Genomic DNA, 25,042 nt, shown 5'->3' with positions numbered 1-25,042 from the left:
TATAACACCATGCATTACCATGCATTAACATGCACTACTGCAATGGATATATACTGTACGTGTCCACCCTAAGTAGCGAAGCAAGGATAAAGCAACAAGCACACCCTAATCATCCTTTGTGTGTTAGTGTCTTGAGATCTGCCTGGGCTGCTGTAAAAGGCTGCATCCAAGCAGTGAGTAGCCCCCGCTGCCTGTAAAACAGTTATCACATTGCAAAAGCATGGACTTTGCAAAAGCAATTTGACGCAGTTCCCCACAAACGTTTAATGTACAAAGTAAGGTCCGTTGGCATGGACCACAGGGTGAGTACATGGATTGAAAACTGGCTACAGGGGCAAATTCAGAGGGTGGTGAAAAATGGGGAGTACTCGAAATGGTCAGGGGTGGGTAGTGGGGTCCCCCCGGGTTCTGTGCTGGGACCAAACCTATTTAATTTGTTCTTAAAAGACCTGGAGGATGGGGTAAACAGTTCAATCTCTGTTTCCTGTTGCATTATGGCAGCATACACTTTGGGTTGTGACTCCGCCCCCACAACCTGATAGGACCACATAGCTATAAATTGATGAAAAAGCACATGCCCCAGTATTCTCTTATTTTTCCTCACCTGTCAGGACCGCACGGATCAGCACCCCCTTACCACTTCGCCCCAGCCAGGTTCTAGCCTCTCCTGGGTGGAAGTCCTTCCTGTACAGCCTCTAAACGAGCTAGATGGAAGGAGCCCCACACTGGTGATCTCAGGGGCACTTTTTTCATTGTCTCTGCTGACCATAATATAAGCCTTAAACAGCAGCCCATATACGCATTAAATAGGCTTGCCGGTGGAATGGCCTCGGAAGACTCATCTTGGCCTCAAAGATATAAGCCTTAAATAGGCTTAGTTGTGCGTAGCGGTCTCCCCCCCCCCCCACACTCTCTCCCACCTACTTGGTTTTCTGGGCTCTGTTGTCCTCCTATAGCCTTCCCTGTGGACGCTGAGCGTTCTCGGCATTCTTGCGCATGCGCAGTGCGCAGTATCAGGGCATTCTCTGCCTAAGCCAGGTTCCAAGATGGCGCCGGGTGTCCTGCGGCGCTACTGCGCATGCGCAAGCGCTTGGCGCTCATGGCGACAATTTTAAAAAGCCCCAGTGTCAGTTTTGCCCTGTTTTTGCTGTGTGACTGACTTGAGACGTTTTTTTTAGCAAAAAAAACGCTCTGCAAAGGTAGGTACCTATACTATTTGACTAACTATCCTCTGCCTTAATCTCTTCTGCATGCCTTAATCTTACTGTATCTGCAGGTTTCACCACTCCTCCACTATGGAGACCGCTGCCCCAGCAGATCACCACCAGCCTAATAGGTAAGGGGGGGAAGACATGGTAAGTAGTGAAGATTGAAAAAGAGAGCACTACTAATGCTACCTAAATTGGTCAGCCCTATCAGGTCCTCAGGAACGTCTGCTTCAAGACATAGAGAGACCTCGCATAGAAGGAGTCGCTCCAGGCACAGACGGAGCCATTCATACCGCAGGAGAAGCCGCTCGGGACACAGAGGGAGTCGCAGAAGGAGCCGGTCTAGATCATACTCAAGACACAGTCGCTCCCACCATAGAAGATCTCCTTCGCGCAGACCCCGGTCTCCTGCGCGCCACTCCCGTCCCTCTGGGAATGCCTGCTGGATTTGCGGTGCGGTGGCCCTCCCGGATAAACTGGCCTGTCAAAAGTGCGTAGAGGAGGCCACCAAAGAAAGAGTCTCAGATGCTGGAGAATCCGCTGGAATTTCAGCTCCGCAGGACTTGATGACGGAAACTGAATTTTCTATCCACAGTGCCTCTCCCGCTCTGGCCAGTACATCAAGAGAGCAAGACTCTCTGTCCGATAATGAGGGATTGGAGGTATCGGCCGGCTTTGACTTCTCTCTAATAGAGCCGTTTGTCAAGTCGGTTAAGGAGGCAATAAACTGGGAGGAACGCCAGGAGGTTCAACAAAAACAAAGGAAATATTTCCCTCACCTTAAGAAGGATCCAGAAGCTTTCCCGTTTATTGAGGAACTGGATGACCTAATTAAGGAGGAATGGTAGAGACCCGAGAAGAAATCTAGTCTAAATAACAGACTTCTTAAACTGTATCCGCTCAAGGAGTCTAAAGTAACCCCCCTGGTGTCTCCTCCTGTGGTGGACGCATCTTTGATGCGCCTAGCCAGGCATGTTACACTTCCTATAGAGGACGCGGTAACATTTAGGGATGTGCTCGATAGGAAAATCGACATGGACCTTAAGAGGGCCTACCTGTCGGCAGGAGGCGCCTGCAGGCCAGCGATAGCGCTTGCAGCGGTGGGAAGAGCCATCTCCAGCTGGTCCGCAAACACTGAGAAGCTCGTACTGGAGGGTGCAGACCAGGAAAAAATAGTTAAAGCTTTGCAAGAACTAAGTCTGGCGGGCGACTTTGTGGCAGAGGCCTCCGTCGATACAATCAGGTCTGCATCGAAGTCTATGTTGGCCTCGGTAACGGCCAGAAGAGCGCTATGGCTGAAGCCCTGGACGGCGGATACCGCCTCCAAGTCCAATTGGTGTCGCATCCCGTTTGACGGGGAGAACCTTTTTGGGACGAAATTGGACTCAGCCATTTCTAAGGTGACTGGTGGCAAGTCTGGACTCATCCCTTCGGATAGAAGGCCCAAACAGCAGAGACCTCCTCCCTTTAAACGAAACCTTCCGGAGAGGTATAGAGACGCAAAAGCGTACAGGCCTGGGAAGGAGTACCGAAGGAGCTGGAAAAATCCTCAGTTATCCTTCATGAAATTTCAAAAGCCCAAGACTTCCGCTTCCAGTGACCAGAAGTCCTTTTGAAGGTGCGTCCGTCCAGCCAGCAGTAGTGGGAGCCAGACTCTCCAGATTCAGGCTGGCCTGGGCGGAAACTATAAAGGATACCTGGACTCTGGCCACCATCAGTTTCGGCCACAGGTGGTCCTTCAAAAATCGACCCCCAAAGGATCAATTTTGTCCAACTCATCTTCCTCCATCTCGGGAAAAAAGGATGTCACTGCTGAATTATGTTCAGGATCTTCTCTGAAAACGGGCAATAGTAAAGGTTCCGCCAGCACAGAGGGGCAAGGGATTTTATTCTCCGCTATTCCTCATCAAAAAGAAATCGGGGGATCTGCGTCCGGTTCTAGATTTAAAGAATCTCAACAGATCCATCCGGGTGGAGTCATTCAAGATGGAAAGCTTACAGTCTATCCTCCAGGCCATAAACCTGGGAGACTGGATGCTTTTCATAGACCTCCAGGATGCCTACATGCATATCCCGATTCATGCTGCATTCCAAAGATTTCTGCGATTCTCGGTGGATCACGGGCACTTTCAATTTCAGAGTCTTCCCTTCGGAATCTCGACAGCCCCCAGAACATTCACAAAGGTCTTATTACCAGCGATAGCCTCCTTAAGAGAAAAAGGTCTAAGGGTCCACCACTACCTGGACGACATCCTCCTCCTCTCAAACAGCCGGGAATCCCTTGTGCAACACCGCAAGATCCTAGTCTCCACACTAAAGAGTTTGGAATGGATAATAAATTGGGGAAAGAGCAACACCCAGCCTACCCAAAGGATGGTCTTCCTAGGGGCCGAACTAGATACCCGAGCAAATACAGTGGAGCTGCCGCTAGAGAAAATACCTCTATTAATTCAGAGAGTAAAAAAATCAATCTCGGCACCGTTCTTACCAGCCAGAGCATGTCTCAGTCTTCTAGGCTCTCTATCAGCAACCATTCCAATGGTCCGGTGGGCGCAATGGAATTCGAGACCCCTTCAAACCTCCTTCCTGTGCCAGTGGGACGGTTTTACATCTCGGAGGAGGCCAGTCTATCACTGCAGTGGTGGACGCGTCCTTGCAACCGAAGGGGATGCAAACAGATAGTCACCCCCCATCAGGAAGTAGTGACTTCGGATGCCAGCCTGGAGGGCTGGGGAGCGCACTATCTACATTACGTGGCTCAGGGCCGCTGGCATTTCAAAACCCAGGACTCTTTCAGGCCCTCTTGGCATTCAGCACCTTTCTGAGAGGGATACAAGTTCTCCTAAAGATGGACAACAAAGTGGCAGTAGCCTACATCAACAGGCAGGAGGGTACCAGGAGTGTCTCTATGATGCAGGAGGTCTGCCCGGTGATGCAATGGGCCCAACTGAACCTTCTGGATCTGAGGGCGGCTTATATTCCAGGTGTTCAGAATCTCCTAGCGGATTCACTCAGCAGAACCTTTATTTCCAACAACGAGTGGTCTCTGAGCTCCCAAGCATTCACCCTCATATCCCAGACCTGGGGTCCTCCGAACATAGACCTCACAGCAACGCCAGCGAACACGAAGTGTTAGAGATTTTTTTGAGGGTCCCCTTTCCTTCAGCGGAGGGAACGGATTGTCTCCAACACCCCTGGAACTTCCGCCTAGGTTACATTTTTCCACCAACTCCTCTCATAGCCAAGTTCCTTCTGAGGCTCAAGCATTCTGCAGCTCTAGTGCTGGCTGTGATTCCCTTTTGGCCGCGGATGCCTTGGTTCACTACCCTCCTACAGTTGAACACAGCGGACCCACTTCCCCTCCCGGTATCGGCAGATTTACCGGCTCAGGGCCAGCTACTCCACCCGAGCCCGGAGAAGCTACATCCAACGGCCTGGAGGCTGAGAGGTCTAGATTCCTAGACCAAGGCTGCTCTCAGAAGGTAGTGGATACTCTACTTCAGGCTAGGAAGTCTACCATGAATAACACCTACAGAAGGATCTGGGAAAAGTTTATTTCCTTTGCCCAGGAGCAAGGTTGGTACTCTTCTTCTCCATCAGTGTCCCAAGTGCTCGAGTTCCTCCAGTCAGGCCTGGAAAAAGGTCTTGGGTCCAGTACCCTAAAGGTGCAAGTGTCAGCCTTCTCTGCCTTGACAGGAGTTAAGTGGGCCCTCAGTCCACTTGTTGTTCAATTCCAAAGGGCTTGTCTAAAACTAAGGACTCCTAGAAAGCCTTCATTTCCGTCCTGGGATCTCTCAACTGTCTTGGAAGTCTTATCCAAGGAGCCATTCTTTCCACTTGAAAACATCTCCCTTTGGGATCTGACACTAAAGGTCGCATTTCTAACTGCTATAACATCAGCAAAGAGAGTCTCAGAGATGCAAGCCCTGCTAGCCAAAGAGCCATACCTAATGATCTACCCGGACAGGCTAACCCTGAAGCCTTCCCGTACGTCTCCTCTTCATTCCACTTTAACCAGGAGATTAATCTTCCGGCCCTTGTCACAGATCAGGGCGCTCCTCATCCACTGGATGTCAAGGGCAACGTTTTGCAGTATCTCTCAGTAACCAAGCTGTTCAGAAAGTCTGATAACCTCCTAATCATCCCACACGGGTTTAAAAAAGGCCAAGCGGCATCATCGTACCATCGCCTCATGATTGGTGAAAACTATCAAGAAGGCCTACTCCTTGAGCACCTTGCAGATTCCGGAGGGCTTAAGGGCGCATTCTACCAGGGCAGTGGCTACTTCATGGGCAGCTTACTGTAGAGTCTCAGCGGAAACCATTTTTAGAGCGGCCACCTGGTCCTCCAGAAACACCTTTATATCCCATTATAAAGTGGATGCTGCACGCCTATCAGCAGTAGATTTCGGGAAGGCCGTTATACAGGCCAACTCTTCTATTCCTTGTCAATAAACTTACTTTGCATTCCCACCCAGTCTGGCGATTTACTCCCCAAAGTGTATGCTGCCATGATGCGACAGGAAAATGGAAAATTGTATACTCACCTTTCCGTAATTTTCCTTTCCTGTCACATCTTCATGGCAGCATACAATCGCCCACCCTTCTGAGGTGATTTATATATACAGAGAATACTGGGGCAGGTGCCTTCTCATCAATTTATAGCTATGTGGTCCTATCAGGTTGTGAGGACAGAGTCACAACCCAAAGTGTATGCTGCCATGAAGATGCGACAGGAAAGGAAAATTACGGAAAGGTGAGTATACAATTTTCCGTTATTTGCGGACGATACTAAGCTAAGCAGGGCAGTAACTTCCCGCAGGATGTGGAAACCTTGCAAGGAGATCTGAACAAATTAATGGGTGGGCAACTACATGGCAAATGAGGTTTAGTGTAGAAAAATGTAAAATAATGCATTTGGGTGGCAAAAATATGAATGCAATCTACTCACTGGGGGGAGAACCTCTGGGGGAATCTAGGATGGAAAAGGACCTGGGTGTCCTAGTAGGCGATAGGCTCTGTGATGGCATGCAATGCCAAGCTGCTGCTAACAAAGCAAACAGAATATTGTCATGCATTAAAAAGGAGATTAACTCCAGAGATAAAACGATAATTCTCCCGCTCTACAAGACTCACCTAGAGTATGCTGTCCAGTTCTGGGCACCAGTGCTCAGGAAAGATGTACTGGAAATGGAGCGAGTACAAAGAAGGGCAACAAAGCTAATAAAGGGTCTGGAGCATATTAGTTATGAAGAAAGGTTGCGAGCACTGAACTTATTCTCTCTGGAGAAGAGACACTTGAGAGGGGATATGATTTTAATTTACAAATACCATACTAGAAACCCCACAATAGGGAAAAAACTTTTTTGCGGAAGGAAGTTTAATAAGACACATGGCCAATTAGAAGAAAAGAGGTTTAACCTTAAATTGCGTAGGGGGTTCTTTACTCTGAGAGCGGCAAGGATGTGGAATTCCCTTCCACAGGCAGTGGTTTCAGCGGGGGGCATAGACAGTTTCAAAAACTTTTTTCAACCTCACCTACTATGTACTATGTAATTATATAACATTTAGCAGATCCTGAGGGTTGTAAGATAAGCTCAGAGTGTTAAACTGTCATGTAATGTAACTGCATGCAGGGAGAGAGAGGAGCTGTCAAAATTCAGCCGTGATGTCGGGGATGGGCAGGACCGAACTGCTATCAAACACCAGCCAATGGGATGGGGTCTGGGTGGGCCACTACATGTATGTGGATCCGCCCACTTTATAAAGCAGCCCAATCATTGGCTGATAGCTGTTTGGTCCCACCCATCCCCGACATCACCGCAGAGTTGTGACAGCTCCTCTCTCTCCCTGCATGCAGTTATATTACATGACAGTGTCACAATCTGAGCGGCTCTTACAAGCCTCATGATCTGCTCAATGTGAAACTCCCCCTCTCCCCCAATCAGTGCCACCTGCCAGTGCCAATCAGTGCCACATGCCAGTGCCAATCAGTGCTTCCAATCAGTGCCACCTGTCAGTACCAATCAGTACCAATCAGTGCCACCTATCAGTGCCAATCAGTGCATCCAATCAGTGCCACCTGCCAGTGCCAATCAGTGCTTCCAATCAGTGCCACCTGCCAGTTCAAATCAGTGCCACATGACAGTGCCTCCAATCAGTGCCACCTATCAGTGCCAATCAGTGCTTCCAGTCAGTGCCACCTGCCAGTGCCAATCAGTGGCAGTGGAAAAACAACCCCATACCATTATCCCCCTCCACCAAATGATTGGGACCAGTGCACAAAGCTAGGTCCATAAAGACATGGATGAGCAAGGTTGGGGTGGAGGAACTTGACTGGCCTGCACAGAGTCCTGACCCCAACCCGATAGAACACCTTTGGGGTGAATTAGAGCGGAGACTGCGAGCCAGGCCTTCTCGTCCAACATCAGTGTCTGACCTCACAAATGCGCTTCTGGAAGAATTGTCAAACTTTTCCATAGACACACTCCTAAACCTTGTGGACAGCCTTCCCAGAAGAGTTAAAGCTATTCTACAGTGGGCCAACTTAATATTGAACCCTACGGACTAAGACTGGGATGCCATTGAAGCACATGTGCATGTAAAGGCAGGCACCCCAATACTTTTGACAATATAGTGTATTATATATATATACACATATACATATACAAGCATTTTGGGGTGCGCACCCTAATGCAATACACTGCACACGCCTATGGCTTCATGGAACGTAAATAAATATTATCAAGGCAGGCAATGCGTACGTGGCCAAAATCCACCACACAACACAGCAGTCTTGTCTGTTTGCCTAATTAACATCAATCAGCATTAGCAGGTGAGGTTAGGTCAGGTGACCCAGGGAGTCAGTGATTGTCAGCCCTGAGAAGTCTTATGTGAATGCCTTTAAAAGTACTGAAGAAACTGAAAAAAATATTGACAATGAGAAGATTTGTATGCGCCCAGATGAATGTCTAATTATGAAATTAATCAATGAAATCGTCACAGTTGTAAATTACAATGTCTAGTGACAAATACCAGTCTTACAGCCTATCCAGTATCCACTCAGACACTGCTGGACAAGCATGTAAAATATGGGGTAAGTTATCTATTTTTTTTTTATGTGCATGTTACAACTTCGTGGGGGCTATTTATCAAGGAAATCAGTTGAGAGACCTTCTTGAACAAGTGATTGCCTATATGGATTACATGTGATACTTATATTTTAAACTACATGGTAATTTAGGCCCCATTTGCACCTGTGAAACTTAAATGTGACGCATTTAAAAAAAAAAAATATAGATAGATAGATATCCTGCTTGCTGCATCTTGCATGCGCTTTCATGAAAATGCAAATTTGATATACAGTTCAATGGTTACATACCTGAAATGCAAAAAATGCAGACAAAGATTGTGTGGCCAAATAATGGTGGACTTTAAAAAGTTACCAATAAGACACATACAAATTTGTATAAAAAGAGAATATTTTATTAAACATGTTAACTTGTATATTAAAAAGTAGTGTCAGATTTTTTTTTTATACAAGGTTTTATCATGTTTGCTATCTAGCTAATAAAAAAAAAAAAAAAAAATTTATATATATATATATATTTGGCGCTATATAAATCCATAATAATAATAATATGATAGCTAGATAACAAAGATGTTTAATAAAATATTCTCTTTTTATACAAATTTGTATGTCTCTTGTTGGTAACTTTTTAAAGTCCACCATTATTTGACCATACAAACAACTTTTGTTGGTATTGTTAGTGGTTTTTGGATGTGGTACTTTTTTCTAAGCTATCCTTTCCAATACCTGAAATGCACCTCACAGATGTGAACTGACCCTTAGGCTGGATTCACACCTATGCATTTTTTTGTGCATTTTGCAGATTTCCACTACAGACCATGTTCCATAGGAAACCATGTTAAATGGATTGTAGTGCAAATATGCAAAAAGCACTAAAACTGCATAGGTGTGAATCCAGCCTTAGAGCCACATATTACAATTTATAATAAAATTCTGCAATGGAGCATAACATGCCCATATACTGTACACGTAGCCCTTTAGTTTGTGCGAGACCAGTGTGTAACAAAAGCTTTAAGGCCTAAGCAGTAGTAAACCCCGCTTGGTCACTTGTACCTACAGGTAAGGTTATACTAAAAGTTGACCTATAGGTACAATGAAAATCTCCTAAGTGTGCACTGTTTAGGAGATATTCACAAGTTCTGCAGACGTTGACATCACCGGTGCTCTGCATGAAGGGCACACGGAATGTGCCGTCAATCCTGAGCGCTGTTGTACTTTGTGACTCCCATGCACAAGTGTGGTAGTGATGTCATTACGGCACGGCCAATCAAGCAGCCAGAGCCTGCAAACCCAGAAAGAAGACCGGGTGAGGAGGAAAGCCTTGTTAGCAGTGATGGCGTGCCTCTGGAGGTATCCCTTTTACAGCTAACTGTTATAATGTGCTAGTATGAATACTAGCACATTATGCCATTAACTTTTCAGAGGGACTGGTGTGTTTTTTTTTTTTTTTTTTTTTTTTTTTTTTTTTACCGTGATTTGTGTTTTGCAGTCTTTAAAGTTCTGCGTTTCTGCAAAAAGCATGAAAAAACGCATTGGTGTGAATGGACCCTTAGTATTCATATCTGATACTTGAACACTGGGGGATGCTGAAAAGCTCCGTAGTAGATTGTCCTACACACTGAAAGCTGTGATCTTCCAAGTGCTGCTCCAGAAACTTTCCATGTGCACACTGATCACGGGGAGAGGGTTGCTTGCTTGGCACCTCCGCCATTTAGAGAATGCTTTTTTATTTTTTTTTTCCCAGTAAATACAAGGGGGTTGATTTACTAAAACTGTACAGTGCAAAATCTGGTGCAACTTCCAGGTTGTTTCATGAAAGCTTAAGACCCCTTTCACACTGGGTCGGTAGGGGGCGTCGGCGGTAAAACAGCACTATTTTTAGGGCTGTTTTACCGCGATATTCGGCCGCTAGCAGTGCGGTTTTAACCCCCCCGAAAAAGGGTTAAAACCCCTCGTATAGCGTGGCTATAGCCGCGGTATAACTGCGCTGTCCCATTGATTTCAATGGGCAGGAGCGGTTTAGGAGTGGTGAATACACCGCTCCTTCACCGTTCCAAAGATGCGGCTGACAGGAGATTTTTTTTTCTTCTCCTGCCAGCACACCGCTTCAGTGTGAAAGCCCTCGGGCTTTCACACTGAACAAACAGCGGAGGCTGTTTAGGGGCGGTTTGCAGGCGGTATTTTTAGCGCAATAACGCCTGCAAACCGCCCCAGTGTGAAAGGGGCCTAACTGAACAAGCTGAAGTTAGAAGCTGATTGGCTATCATGCACAGCTGCACCAGATTTTGCACTCTCCAGTTTTAGTAAATCAACCCCAAGGTGTTCTCTGAATTTGGATGATGTGACTTAATGTGCCCCTCTTCTCCACCTTATTCAATCAGGTGTTCTCTGAATGGTGGCAGTACCGAGTGAGTGACCCACTGTGCAGAGGGGAAGCTGCTGGAGCAAGACTTGGGAGTAGGGTTGCCACCTGTCTGGGATTCACCCGGACAGTTCGGGTTTGGAATCATGCGTTAGGGTTTCAGACCTCCTGAAACCCGGACACATTATTCAGACCAGACTATGGGGTTGCAGTTGTGTAAGCCGAGAGTGTCTGTTACATTCTTTCACACTGCCCAAAGCCAGCACTAACAATTACCCCTCCCCCCACACAGATGGGAGAGGAGAAAGGGCGCAATCTGCTCCTCTTCCTCCTGCCCTGTGTCTACCCACACCCCAGCAGCCTCCGCTACATCTGGATGAGAGGTGCTGACTGCCAAGGGGTGAGTGAGCTCACCATCCATCCCTGTCTGTGACTGAAGTCTACCCCCATCTCTCTCCTGTCTCTGAGCGAGTACACGAAGGTAAATCGGGGTTCTCAGTGTTCCCCCCCCTTAGATCGGAGTTCTCAGTGTTCCCCCCCCCCCTTAGATCGGAGTTCTCAGTGTTCCCCCCCCCCTTAGATCGGAGTTCTCAGTGTTCCCCCCCCCCCTTAGATCGGAGTTCTCAGTGTTTCCCCCCCCCCCCTTAGATCGGAGTTCTCAGTGTTCCCCCCCCCTTAGATCGGAGTTCTCAGTGTTCCCCCCCCCCCTTAGATCGGCGTTCTCAGTGTTCCCCCCCCCCCCTTAGATCGGAGTTCTCAGTGTTCCCCCCCCCCCCTTAGATCGGAGTTCTCAGTGTTCCCCCCCCCCCCTTAGATCGGAGTTCTCAGTGTTCCCCCCCCCCCCTAGATCGGAGTTCTCAGTGTTCCCCCCCCCCCCTTAGATCGGAGTTCTCAGTGTTCCCCCCCCCCCTTAGATCGGCGTTCTCAGTGTTCCCCCCCCCTTAGATCGGCGTTCTCAGTGTTCCCCCCCCCCCCTTAGATCGGAGTTCTCAGTGTTCCCCCCCCCCCTTAGATCGGAGTTCTCAGTGTTCCCCCCCCCCTTAGATCGGAGTTCTCAGTGTTCCCCCCCCCCCCCTTAGATCGGAGTTCTCAGTGTTCTCCCCCCCTTAGATCGGAGTTCTCAGTGTTCCCCCCCCCCCCTTAGATCGGAGTTCTCAGTGTTCCACCCCCCTTAGATCGATCGGAGTTCTCAGTGTTCCCCCCCCCCCCTTAGATCGATCGGAGTTCTCAGTGTTCCCCCCCCCCCAGATCGATCGGAGTTCTCAGTGTTCCCCCCCCCTTAGATCGATCGGAGTTCTCAGTGTTCCCCCCCCCCCTTAGATCGATCGGAGTTCTCAGTGTTCCCCCCCCCCCCCCCTTAGATCGATCGGAGTTCTCAGTGTTCCCCCCCCCCCTTAGATCGATCGGAGTTCTCAGTGTTCCCCCCCCCCCCCCTTAGATCGATCGGAGTTCTCAGTGTTCCCCCCCCCCCTTAGATCGATCGGAGTTCTCAGTGTTCCCCCCCCCCTTAGATCGATCGGAGTTCTCAGTGTTCCCCCCCCTTAGATCGATCGGAGTTCTCAGTGTTCCCCCCCCCTTAGATCGATCGGAGTTCTCAGTGTCCCCCCCCTCTTAGATCGGAGTTCTCAGTGTCCCCCCCCTCTTAGATCGGAGTTCTCAGTGTCCCCCCCCCCCCCTTAGATCGGAGTTCTCAGTGTTCCCCCCCCTTGGATCAGAGTTCCCTTTACATCAGAGTCTGCAGAGTCCCCCCCTTACAGTGAAAGGTAACTCTGCAAGTTCAGAAGTAAAAGGGGGAACTCTGTGGACTCTGATGTAAAGGGGGACTCTTGTGATTAACTTCATTTGATTAGAAATGTTATTTAATTGCAAAATATATGTATTTTTCATACTAAAACTTACTACTACTTACTAGATACTACTTACTAGAATATATTTTTATTGAGTTTATTAACATCCATAGAATTCTGCACAGATCAATCACACAGATGTAAAGTAAAACTGTCCACATATTGCAATTGGTGAAATCTATTTTAGGTTTACCAGCAAATGTATAGTACAAGAGCTTACTAAATAATCCAACTAATTTATTTGCAGTCTGCTAGACTCTGACATTGCATAGCTATTAGTAGACCATACAACCAGACTGTAATGTGTGTTTGTGACCAATACTCTTGGCTTACCTAGCAAATTAGTTGTAGCACTAGTCTTTGATGTCTGAATAAAATTCTTCTGTACATCCCAATCTTTCCATCTGTCTCGGCATTCCGTAATCATTTCAAGTGTTGTTTCACTTAAAATCGTTCACATAGCATCTGGGTATATATTAGGCAATCTTCCTGGACTCTAATTTTCCATCCACAAGCCGTCAAGTGATTTTTGACCCATTTTACAGGGACTCAAAATCCACAAATCCATCTGATCCTGATAAGGTCTCCATTTCCCTACAGTCTTCTTAAGAAACTTCTGGACCACAGCTACCTAAAACAGTCTGTATTAAATTAGACCTAAATCTCCCAAGTCTCTGCTACAGCTATACTAAGAAAATTTTAAAGGAAACCAGTGCTAAGAGAAATGAGTCTGTCTGCCATGACCTCCTTCCTAAAAGACTAGTTGCTTGGCACTCATGGCACAGTTTTTGACATCAACACTTCTATGTCCCTGACCAGTAACATGCAGACAACTCGAACTTGTCCTGAGTTACACTTCTTCTGTTTTTTTTTTTTTTGTTTTGTTTTTTAATGAGCAAATCAAAAATGACTGAAGCCATTGGATAAACCTATGTTTATCACAAACGTGTAAATTTACTTAATGCTTCCGAACTTCCTACTTCTGCTGGAAGTCTGTTCCAAGCATCAACTATGCTTTCAGTAAATGAACACCCTTAATGGTTTTTAAAGCTTTCAGTCATGTCCCTCTTTCCTCGAAGCTGTACATACACTATATTGTCAAAAGTATTGGGACACCTGCCTTTACACGCGTATGAACTTTCATGGTGTCTTGGTCCATAGGGTTCAATATCTAGTTAAGCCCACCCTTTAAATCTGTGAGGTCAATGCACATGGGCATACAGGATACGGTCATCCTCAGAAGTGATACAGCTTTTCTTACTCAAGTAGTCCATAAAACCCTGAATGAAGTCTTGCCATTGTTCTGCTAGAATGACATAACCCCTTAAAAAAATTAAAAAAAATAAAAAAATAAAAAAAAAGAATTTGCCTTATTGCCATTATGTAGATGTACTCTGATACATTGGGAATACTCTCAGTAAAACAAACATTCTATTCATTTTGATAAACAAAAATAAAGTGTAGTGCTAATACAGTGTCAAAACTACCTAGGGCAGTAACCCCGAAAGAAAAAAAAAAAGGGGGTATCCGTGTTTAAAACTATCAATATTCACACTATACAATAAGGGTGATAACCCAAAATCTTGCCCAAAAAAAAAAAAATAATAAAAGTTGTATCACATATGTCAATATGGCATATCCAAAGTGAGTGTGTGTGTGTATGTAGATCACATTAAAAATGAGCATAAAACAACCCCCTTATGCAGGTGAGCATAAATAAATAATCAAATCTGGCTGTGACAAAAATGGTCAATAGAGTGAAATATACAATATGCACAGTGTACCAAGTGAAACAGTGCTAACATCAAAAGCATGTATAAAAATCAGATGTAGTGATCTGATTCTCAAAATGGGTTCATCAATTATAAAGTGGCAGTCCCATAATGCCTCATATGCTGCTCAAACAAAAGATGATGGACACAAGATGAAATATTGTTCTTCCCAGTGGTGATCCCCAACATAGAGAAAAGATGAGGTACTCTTACCAGCATTGGTGGACTCACAGGCCAAGGGCGGTGAGTCATCAAAGCTTAGGCTGTCATATACCAAATGACAATGCGGATACGGTCTGTGGGGACAGAATCCTCCTCCTCCGTTAGGGATCAGGTATCCACCCAGGTGGCTTTTTTGGATCACATTCTATTCATTTTGTTCAACAGCCCTACCAAAGCTAGAGGTACATTGAAAACATCCATCACCCGTTGGTTTTGCTATTGACTTGCTGTACAGAACTATGTGTTGCCACCTTAATTGATAAAGGTGTAGGACAAACCTGCTTTGACACTACTGTTACCTGCTACTACTGCTTTACTGCTACCAGTTGAGCCAGTACAATGACACAATATATTAAGAATATTCATTAATCTCTGGACTGCTCTCCCTCTCACCCATATGAATCTGGACTGCCCTCCGTCTCACCTGTAGCTCGGAATCAGAAGACTAATGGAGATAGAGAATTAAGCTAGGGCTCTAGCATTATCAGAGAAAGGAAGGAACACCGCTTACATACCCAGTGCATGAATGTAAAGGAGTATGGCCTCAGCCACTGCCGCTCCAGCTACGCCCTCTGACATGTTTTGCCCCGCTCACCAGGGCTTGGTCACAGAGGTTAGAGTGGCACTGCAAGTTATACCTGGATTACTAGGGATCTTGCATTGCTGCAGGATGTCTTAGGCTAGCAACAGATGAGAAACATTTCTGCCAGAGAGTGATCTAGGAGACATCTGTTTATACTTTTTGTACTTTTTTTTTTTTTCATGTGAAAGATGACTGTTTTTGTGCCTACTCCTTCTTTTTTTTTTTTTTTTTTTTTTTTTTAAAGAATGCCCAACATTCTATAGGAGCTCTATTTTATTATATCATGACCTGCTTCCAAAACCGTTCAACAGCAGATCATTTTAAAGTTTGTCCTGTCAAAAAAAAATAGGACATGTATTAAACACATAGCAGGTAACTGACTAGATCTAAATTTTCAGGCGGTGAACTGAGTGCATCAAGGAAGACATGCAGGTTTGAGTCTGAAGAGGACAACATGATACACTTACTAAGCCTGTGGACGGTAATCTGATCTTGTTTTAACCTTTTTAAATTATAATAAGTTTATTGCAAACAAGGGTCCTTCCCAAAACTTCTATATACCAAGAGGTTCTCAAAATGGTGACATTTGAGTGAATGGGTGCTCTAATTTATGGGTATTGTGTGTTCAAAAAGAGTAGACAAATTATAGTGGGCTGTAACCTTGCATGTATGGGTGCTGTGGGCTAGTAAGAACTCATACTATACTATTTATTACATTATTAGTATATCTAAGCCGAGCAACCACAAAATAACTTCAAGCATATCTAAACATAATATATTATAGTTGATTGGTCTTCACATGTGATGGCTGACTGTATTTTTTTTTTTTTTTCTCCTTCCAACCAATTATTCCTGTATGTAACACACTTCCTGCCCCTGAAAGGCTATGCTCACTCCCCAACTGCATTTATTGAGGGAGCATGATTGCCACCCAGGCTGCATGTAGGCAGGTACAGTCTACTTTCTCCACTGCAGGTGATGCTATCCTCAGCAGCACTGAAGTTGGGGAGGAAGTCAGGAGGAACATGGTTCCTCCTATAGTTTCCTGGAGAAGCGATCTCATTGGATGCTGCTGCCCCGTGTGACTATCTTGTATCAGACAGACTTATTATGTGGCACGCTTTTCGCGAGTTGGTAGAGTAAGGACCGTGCTAGCATTAGGGAAAGGTTCCTGACTAGGACAGAAAGTGTAGGTTCGCATCTCTTCTGGACACTTTGCTGATTGGGCGTGAGACAGTCAGGCTGCATTCTACCCCTTCTTTACAGATGACAGTCTGGTTGGAAACTGCTTCTTCACGCTGTTGGAAACTGTGAGTGAACCTGGTTGGGTAGCCTTCCCATTGGCTTTTTAACTGTTGCTGCATTACTTCAATACAAGTTTTACATTGCACCCCACTAGGAAATTTTTGTCACCGCACTCCACCCACGTGCACTACAAATGTCTGTCTTTGTCTGCATTACAAGGAAGGTGGAATGGATTAGTACAGTGTTGGAAAGTAAAGGTAACCTTTTTATTTAATTTTACAGGGAGTGAATTTCTGGCAAGATCACGTATTTTCTGTACTTGCTGAAATGTTTTGAGACTGAAAAATGAAAGCTAATGAAGCCACCACATCTAGGGACCGGTACAGTGCAATATATTAAATTTTGGTTCTTGGCTGTAGTCATCCTTTAAAGGAAACCTCTACTAAATGAAATACAGAGAATTCAACTGCTGTGCCTCATTCTATAGAAACTAGTTACATTGCTCTCAAATTGACCCCATGGCTACAATGGCTCATTCACACTGTTGTAGTGCATGTTAGTTAAGGTAGTGTGTTCATTTGAATTGGCTGCCTAATGGACCAACATTTTTAACATGGCACACAACGCATGGTATGGCAAAGTACTGCCCACACACACTCCTCTCTTTTCATGGCTAAATGCCAGGCTATTCTGAGGTGGTAGTAGGATCATCCACACTATTGGTCAGTTGCTATGGTGGGCTTGCTGGCCCATAGGAATGCTCTAGAGCAGTGGTCATCAACCCTGTCCTCAGTGCCCACTAACAGGCCAGGTTTTCAAGATAACTGAAATACATCACAGGTGATATAAGTTGCTGCTCAGTGATTGCAGTATTCTAGTCTGCATCTCCCCAAGGTAATACATAAAATCTGGCCTATTAGTGGGCCCTGAGGACAGGGTTGATGACCACTGCTCTAGAGGCAGAAAGGGGCAGCCAAGCTTTAAACGGTCAAAGTACTGAAATGTTGTCATCGGTGACAGCTTTGCTCTCCTTCCCCCAGGGACAGTCCAACAGACACGTGTTTCCATATATAAATAATGCAAAAGTCCAAAGGTGTTTTCTATATTGGTCTATAAAATTTCCAATTGGTCCCAGGAATTGATGCAAGCGGTTAAGGTACACAAAAATCAGTAACGATTTTTATTCATTTTAGGGCTGATTCACACCAGATGCAATCCAGTGCATTTTTAATTTGCACCAACAATGCTTGGCACACCTGAGATGACGAGTCCCACCTGACAGGAAACGCAATCAACAACAAAGTTTAAAAGGCCCCTCCCTTCCCTCAGTTATTGATTGCGTTTCCCACAGGATGGCAGCAAAACCGTTTGTTATTTTCCATCTTAGACCAAGGTCTAAGATTGAGGTCAAATCTAAGGCAGTCAGTGGTGGCTGCAGGGTCTGACAGAGCTCTGCTCCTTCCAAAGGGGATCTTTCCCTTTCATAGAAATTCTCAGGTATGTACAGTGGTGGGGGATGGCTTGGCAAGAAACCCCCCCCAAGATACTGGTGGCTGTGGACACTGAGGGTGACCACAGCCTCAGGGACCTTGCATCCCACTCTCTCCTCCTAGGAGGGGCCACTTGAATATCTCCCATTTTTTTGGGGTGGGAGTCCCTTATGCATGGCGTTCTAGGTCTGGATGGCGTGCCGCCAGGGGATCCCATGCCTGACGCTGTAAGGAGTCGGCGTAGCCCGGCTGCGATTGCGCATGTCCGGACGTGAGTACGGCGTGCTCGGATGACGTAATTTTCGCCAACCTCGGGCTTTGGCAAAAAGGCGACTAACAGCATGGCAGGCTTACATAAAAGCGGTAATGGAGCGGGGGTCTGCGGTCCTGTGTCTCCCCCCCCCCCCCCCCATCTACCTGGAGCGATCCTACATGGTTGGTCGGTCCGCTAGAGGGATGGAGAAGGAGGAAGGACTGAACTTGGCAGCATCAGATCACCACAGGGGGTGAGTGACTTGGCTGGTGGGGGGAGAAGATTTGGGCTCTATTTCCCTCTCCCCCCACAGGATATCCAAGGGGTAAAGGCTGATACAGGGTGTTTTTTTTTTTTTTTTTTTTTTTTTTTTTTTTTTGTCTTTTCAGAGACCGAATGCCCTGCTCAGGGGACGGCCAGTCACAGACAAATCTAAACGTTGTGGTAACTGTAATGAGAAACTCCCGCCAGACCACGATAAACCCTTTTGCTTCTGATGCATTTATAGGTTAGCTGGCAAGGAGTCTGCGCAACCTATGAAGGATTGCTGTGTGCTACAAGCTGAGATGCCGGTGACCCTTCAGTCCTTCAGAGCTACCATGGAGAAGCCGCAAGAAGACCCTTCCACTAGGGAGAGCTCCCCCTCTCAGGATGGGACCTCGGCAAATTATACTGGAGAGTCCCAGGCACTGGCCCCCTATTATTCTGATGAGGAAGAGGCAGAGGTCTTGGACCAGAACTCTCATGAAGGAAAGGATTCGGACCTAGATAGTCAGCCTGAGACTAGACCTGGAGGACATCTCTTCGCAGCCGAAGACATGGATGGTCTCCTCAAAGCAATCTATACCTCTGAGGGTATTCAGACGCCAGCTACTCAAGTCTCGGTACAGGATAAACTATACAGGGGACTCGGCAAACCTCAGGCCAAGTCTTTTCCAGTGCACCAATCTCTTAAAGATATTATCTTAAGAGAATGGAAAGAACTGGAGTGTAAAATTTTTTAAAACTTAAGGCCTGTAAGAGTGGATGTCCTTTTTAAGGCAGAGGAAGAAGAAAAATTCTTTAAAATACCACGTCTGGATGCTTTTTTTGCACAAGTATCCAAACGTTCGGATCTCTCCTTTTTGAAGATTCTGGAAATATCCGGGACCAGATGGATAAGAGATCAGAAACCTTATTACGCAGAGCCTGGGAAGCCAACGCTGCAGCGATGGATCCAGCAGTGGCTTCCGCTTGTTTCGCCAGGAATGTAGATGCATGGGTCAGGTTGTTGGACCATGTTGCACGTGAAAACAAAGTTAGGGAGGTGTTAGAATCTTTGGAAGTTATTGGTAAAGCAGTAGCCTACCTGGCAGACGCTGCGGTAGAAACAGAACTGCCAAATCAGCAGCTCTTCTAAACTCTGCTAGAAGAGCCCTTTGGGTAAAAATATGGGATAGAGGTTTTACTTCTAAGTCACATCTCTGCAGGATACCCTTTGTGGGCTCTTTGCTCTTCGGTTCAGGCCTAGAACAAGTCCTGTCCCAATCATCAGATAAAGGCAAAAAATTCCTAACAAAACCCAAGAGGAATAAGGGGAAAACATTTTTTCGAGGCCCTCAGTCAAAAGACCGCTTTAAGCAGGAGCCTAGGAAGAAGTGGGGATTTGGTAAAGGCAAGGGAAAGGGTGGAATCCTTTTTTCTGGGCCCGGACCTTCCAACAAGGAACCCTAATGACGCCAACATAAAATTTTATGTAAGGCTCTCGTGGTTCCTCCCCCAATGGGAAGGGATCATATAGAGCCCTTACATTCTAAGTCTTGTAATAGAGGGTTGCAGACTAGAATTTCTGTCCACCCACCCCCCCCTCCAAACTTTATCCTTACCCATCTCCACTGAAGGCAAAGGGCCTTTTGGGGAGTATCAGCGATCTGGCAGAACAGGATGTCATTATTCCTGTTGGTCAGATTGGCTGGGGTTTTATCCCCACATATTTGTGGTGCCGAAGCCCTCAGACAAATTTCGACCGATTTATAAATTTAAGGAAGCTAAACCGGTACTTGCTGTACAAAAAGTTCCGTATGGAAAGCATTTACACGGTCAGACACCTCCAAGAAGGTGTCTTCATGATCACATTAGACTTAAAAGATGCTTATTTGCATGTACCCATTGCCCTGAAACACCAGAAATTCCTGCGTTTCGGGGTTTAGACAGACCCCGACACTGGCAGTTCAGGGCACTCCCCTTCGGCCCAGCAGCCAGCCCAAGGATCTTTACAAAGGTCCTTGCAGAAGTGGTGTCTTTCCTACACCTCCAAGGGATAGCCTTGATCCCATACTTGGACGACATGCTAATTTACAGCCCAACCCGAGAACAGCTCCGGTCAGACCGAGACAGGGTGCTGCCCACTCTAAAATCTCTGGGTTGGATGGTCGGCCAGGAGAAGTCCTCCTTGGATCCTGCACAATCCAAGATCTTTCTGGGTTACCGGGTAGACCCTGTGACTCAGAGGATCTTCCTTCCCCAAGAAAAATTTACAAAAGTGCAGAGGGCTGTGTCCACTCTTCACGAAAGAGGGGAGGCCTCTTTAAGGACCATTATGAGTATTCTGGGGCTGATGCCATCTTGCATCCCAGCGGTCCACTGGTCCCAGTTCCACTCTCGGGGGCTCCAGGGATTCCTTATCTCTTCCTGGGACGGGAGAAGGGAGTCCCTGGACATAAGGGTATCCCTCTCGGGGGAGGTAAAAAACTCCCTGGACTGGTGGCTCTAGTCAGACAACCTGACCCGCTGAACGTGACCATGGACGCAAGTACCTGGGGCTAGTGAGCTCATCTAGGAGATCTCTTCACCCAGAGTCCTTTGGACCAGGAGCAGAGCTTGGCTTCCTCCAATTTCAGAGAGCTGCTAGTGGTCGGAAAAGCATTAAGCTTTTTCAGGGACCAAGTCTGGGGACAAGAAGTACAGATCTTCTCGGACAATGTAGTAGCTGTGTCATATCTGAACCACCAGGGAGGAACAAGGTCCAGCAAGTTAATGAAGCTGACCCAGGAAATCCTGGGGGAAGCAGAGAAAACAGTTCTTTCAATCTCGGCAGTCCACATAAGAGGGCCCCTCAATGCGCAGGCTGATTTTCTCAGCAGGCAACCCATTCATCAGGGAGAGTGGGAGCTGAACAACGAGGTGTTTTCTCTGGTGTGTCAACGCTTTGGCAAACCGGAGATAGACTTGTTTGCTTGCAAGAAGAACAGAAAAGTTCACAAATTCTTCTCTTGCTGGGGAGCAGCGCTCCTGGGGAGTGGATGCACTAGCCGAGAGCTGGATTTTGGCCTAGCGTACGCATTTCCTAACCTGGTGTTCATCCCCCGGGTTTTACAGAAACTTTCTTGGTCAGACGGGTGCCTTTTCTAATTGCACCCTGGCTTCCGAGGCGGGCATGGTTCCCCACCCTGAAGAGATGGTCAATGGCCCCTCCATTGCATCTTCCCTCCAGTCGCGATCTCTTCCACCAGGGACCAGTTTTACACCCCGATCCCGGGTTTCTTTCCCTGTCGGCCTGGTGTTTGAGAGAAGATCCTCAGATGTAAGGGCTGTTCTGAAAAAGTGATACGCTTTTGTTAAGTAAGAAACCAGTCACTAGACAGATTTACGCAAAAGTTCAGCTCAGTCTAGAGAAGCATTTCTTCAAACAATCCCAGCATTCCTGGATTTTCTCCAGGAGGGAGCTGACCAGGGTTTTGCAGTCAATACCCTCAGAGTTCAGGTTGCAGCCTTCTCAGTATTTCTGGATAGCAAGCTGGCCCTGAACCCGCTCCATAAAGATTTTTGATAGCTAGGGAAAGAGTTACCCCAGTGAAAACTAACAGGTTTCCACCTTGGGCCTTATCCCTAGTACTAGATGCCCTAAAGAGTGCGAGAGTTCAGGAGATCAAACCATTTACTAACTAGTTTTTTTGGGCCAAAAGAAAGGTCTTCATGCCCTCGAGCCAACGATAGCCAGGTGGATTAAGCAGACTATCACTGTAGCCTATGCGCTTTCAGGAAAACTTATCCCAACTCATTTAAAAGCTCACTCAACTAGATCTCTGGCGACCTCCTGGGCAGAGAGGGCAGGCGCTTCGATTGATCAGATCTGCAGGGCAGCAACTTGGATGAGCCAAAATACCTTACTGAGGCACTACAGAGTGGAGCTGTTGTCCTCTCAGGACTTGGCATTTGGCAGGAAGGTCCTACAGACGGTGGTCTCACTCTAAGTTAGGCCTGAATTTCTTGTTCATCATCTCAGGTGTGCCATCCTGGAAGATGACTGGAGAAAATTACCAGTTATACTTACTGGTAACAGGTTTTCTAGGAAATCTTCCAGGACGGCAGGCCTACTTCCCTACCTCCTAATTGTTGATGGTGTCTTTATTCTCACAGAATGTACCCTCTGGCATCGGTGTGGGCTTATACTTTGTCATAACTGAGGGACAGACGGAAAGGAGGGGCCTTTTAAACTTTGTTTGTGTTTTCTGCCAGGTGGAACTCGTCATCTCAGGTGTGCCGTCCTGGAAGATTTCCTAGAAAACCCGTTACAATTACTGGTAACTGGTAATTTTTTTTTTTTTTTTTTTAGTTTTTTTTTTTTCTGTAACGCCTCTGGAATGTGGCAAAATGCATCAGGATTTGTGATGTGAACTAGCCCTTTCATTGATTTTCTGACCCAGCTCGCATGTTAAATGTCTTATTTTCATTCTGCCATTCATCTTTCACATCTGGTTATCCCCCTCCATAAAGATCTCCATGATGACCAATATCCTTCTCTTTTAAAATGGTTCTCAATCTGGGCCTGTTAACAACATGTAGCATAAGTCATTTATTTTTTTATGCTACATGTTAACAGACCCAGATTGAGAAGGTTCTCTTTTGGGTGTCACTCACACTCAAAAGTAAAAAATTGGAAGACATGGGGTGGGACTTTGCATATGCCTCGGAGTGTGAATAATGATTTATAACACAATGTTTTTTTAAAAAAAGATATACACAAACTTCATTTACCATCCTTGGATGGGAATATTTAAAACATTACAATCTAAATGAAGATACAATTTACTGTTAGGTTGACCCAGGTTGTGCGAGACCTGGTATAGAATGTCGAGGGTGTGGCCTACGCGTTTCGCAGAAACCCGCTTCGTCAGGGCCTTTTAGAACAGCACAAACCGCATGTAAATATTAGATGTCCTAAAGATACAAGATTACGAAATTAACTGTCATAAAAGTATGTTCGGTAAAATGTTAGTGATACATACAGTCAGGTCCATAAATATTGGGACATCGACACAATTCTAATCTTTTTGGCTCTATACACCACCACAATGGATTTGAAATGAAACGAAAAAGATCTGCTTTAACTACAGACTTTCAGCTTTAAATTTGAGGGTATTTACATCCAAATCAGGTGAACGACGTAGGAATTACAACAGTTTGTATATGTGCCTCCCACTTTTTTTTTTTTTTTTTTTTTTTTTTTTTTTTAAGGGACCAAAAGCAATGGAACAGATTAATAATCATCCATCAAACTTTTTTACTTTTTAATACTTGGTTGCAAATCCTTTGCAGTCAATTACAGCCTGAAGTCTGGAACGCATAGACATCACCAGATGCTGGGTTTCATCACTGGTAATGCTCTGCCAGGCCTCTACTGCTACTGTCTTCAGTTCCTGCTTGTTCTTGGGACATTTTCCTTTCAGTTTTGTCTTCAGCAAGTGAAATGCATGCTCCATTCGGATTCAGGTCAGGTGATTGACTTGGCCATTGCAAAACATTCCACTTCTTTCCCTTAAACTCTTTGGTTGCTTTCGTAGTATGCTTCGGGTCATTGTCCATTTGCACTGTGAAGCACCGTCCAATGAGTTCTGAAGCATTTTGATGAATATGAGCAGATAATAATGCCCGAAACACTTCAGAATTCATCCTGCTGCTTTTGCCAGCAGTCACATCGATAAATACAAGAGAGCCAGTTCCACTGGCAGCCATGCATGCCCACGCCATGACACTACCACCACCATGCTACACTGATGTGGTGGGATGCTTTGGATCATGCATGAGCAGTTCCTTTCCTTCTCCATACTCTTCTCTTCCCTTCACTCTGGTACAAGTTGATCTTGGTCTCATCTGTCCATAGGATGTTGTTCCAGAACTGTGAAGGCTTTTTTAGATGTTTTGAAAACTCTAATCTGGCCTTCCTGTTTTTGAGGCTCGTCAATAGTTTACATCTTGTGGTGAACCGTCTGTATTCACTCTGGTAAAGTCTTCTCTTGATTCTTGACTTTGACACCCATACACCTACCTCCTGGAGAGTGTGCTTGATCTGGCCAACTGTTGTGAAGGATGTTTTCTTCACCAGGGAAACAATTCTTTGGTCATCCACCACAGTTGTTTTCCGTGGTCTTCCGGTTGCTGAGCTCACCGGTGCGTTCTTTCTTTTTAAGGATGTTCCAAACAGTTGATTTGGCCACACCTAATGTTTTTGCTATCTCTCTGATGGGTTTGTTTTGTTTTTTTAACCTAATGATGGCTTGCTTCACTGATAGTGACAGCTCTTTGGATCTCATATTGAGAGTTGACAGCAACAGATTCCAAATTCAAATGGCACACTTGAAATGAACTCTGGACCTTTTATCTGCTCCTTGTAAATGGGATAATGAGGGAATAACACACACCTGGCCATGGAACAGCTGAGCAGCTAATTGTCCCATTACTTTTGGTCCCTTAAAAAGTGGGAGGCACATATACAAACTGTTGTAATTCCTACACCGTTCACCTGATTTGGATGTAAATACCCTCAAATTTAAAGCTGAAAGTCTGTAGTTAAAGCAGATCTTTTTCGTTTCATTTCAAATCCATTGTGGTGGTGTATAGAGCCAAAAAGATTAGAATTGTGTCGATGTCCCAATATTTATAGACCTGACTGTATATATAAAAAAAAAAAAAAAAAAACATGGAAATAGTGA

The 25,042-nt window shown here is 45.8% G+C and overlaps 1 protein-coding gene across 1 annotated transcript in view; it reads left to right on the top strand.

The window, feature by feature from the left end:
* The first annotated feature begins 8,145 nt into the window (after positions 1-8,145).
* Positions 8,146-25,042, top strand: part of LOC141134029 (nucleoplasmin-2-like) — a 38,795-nt gene continuing 21,898 nt past the window's right edge. Inside the window, 2 exon segments of the mRNA XM_073623619.1 lie at positions 8,146-8,303; positions 15,482-15,564. Coding sequence (XP_073479720.1) covers positions 8,225-8,303; positions 15,482-15,564 — 162 coding nt within the window. The 5' untranslated portion in view covers positions 8,146-8,224.

This window comes from Aquarana catesbeiana, linkage group LG03, assembly GCF_042186555.1.
Source record: "Aquarana catesbeiana isolate 2022-GZ linkage group LG03, ASM4218655v1, whole genome shotgun sequence".
Taxonomy (NCBI): Eukaryota; Metazoa; Chordata; class Amphibia; order Anura; family Ranidae; genus Aquarana; species Aquarana catesbeiana.
This window is presented reverse-complemented; position numbering and strand designations above follow the sequence as displayed.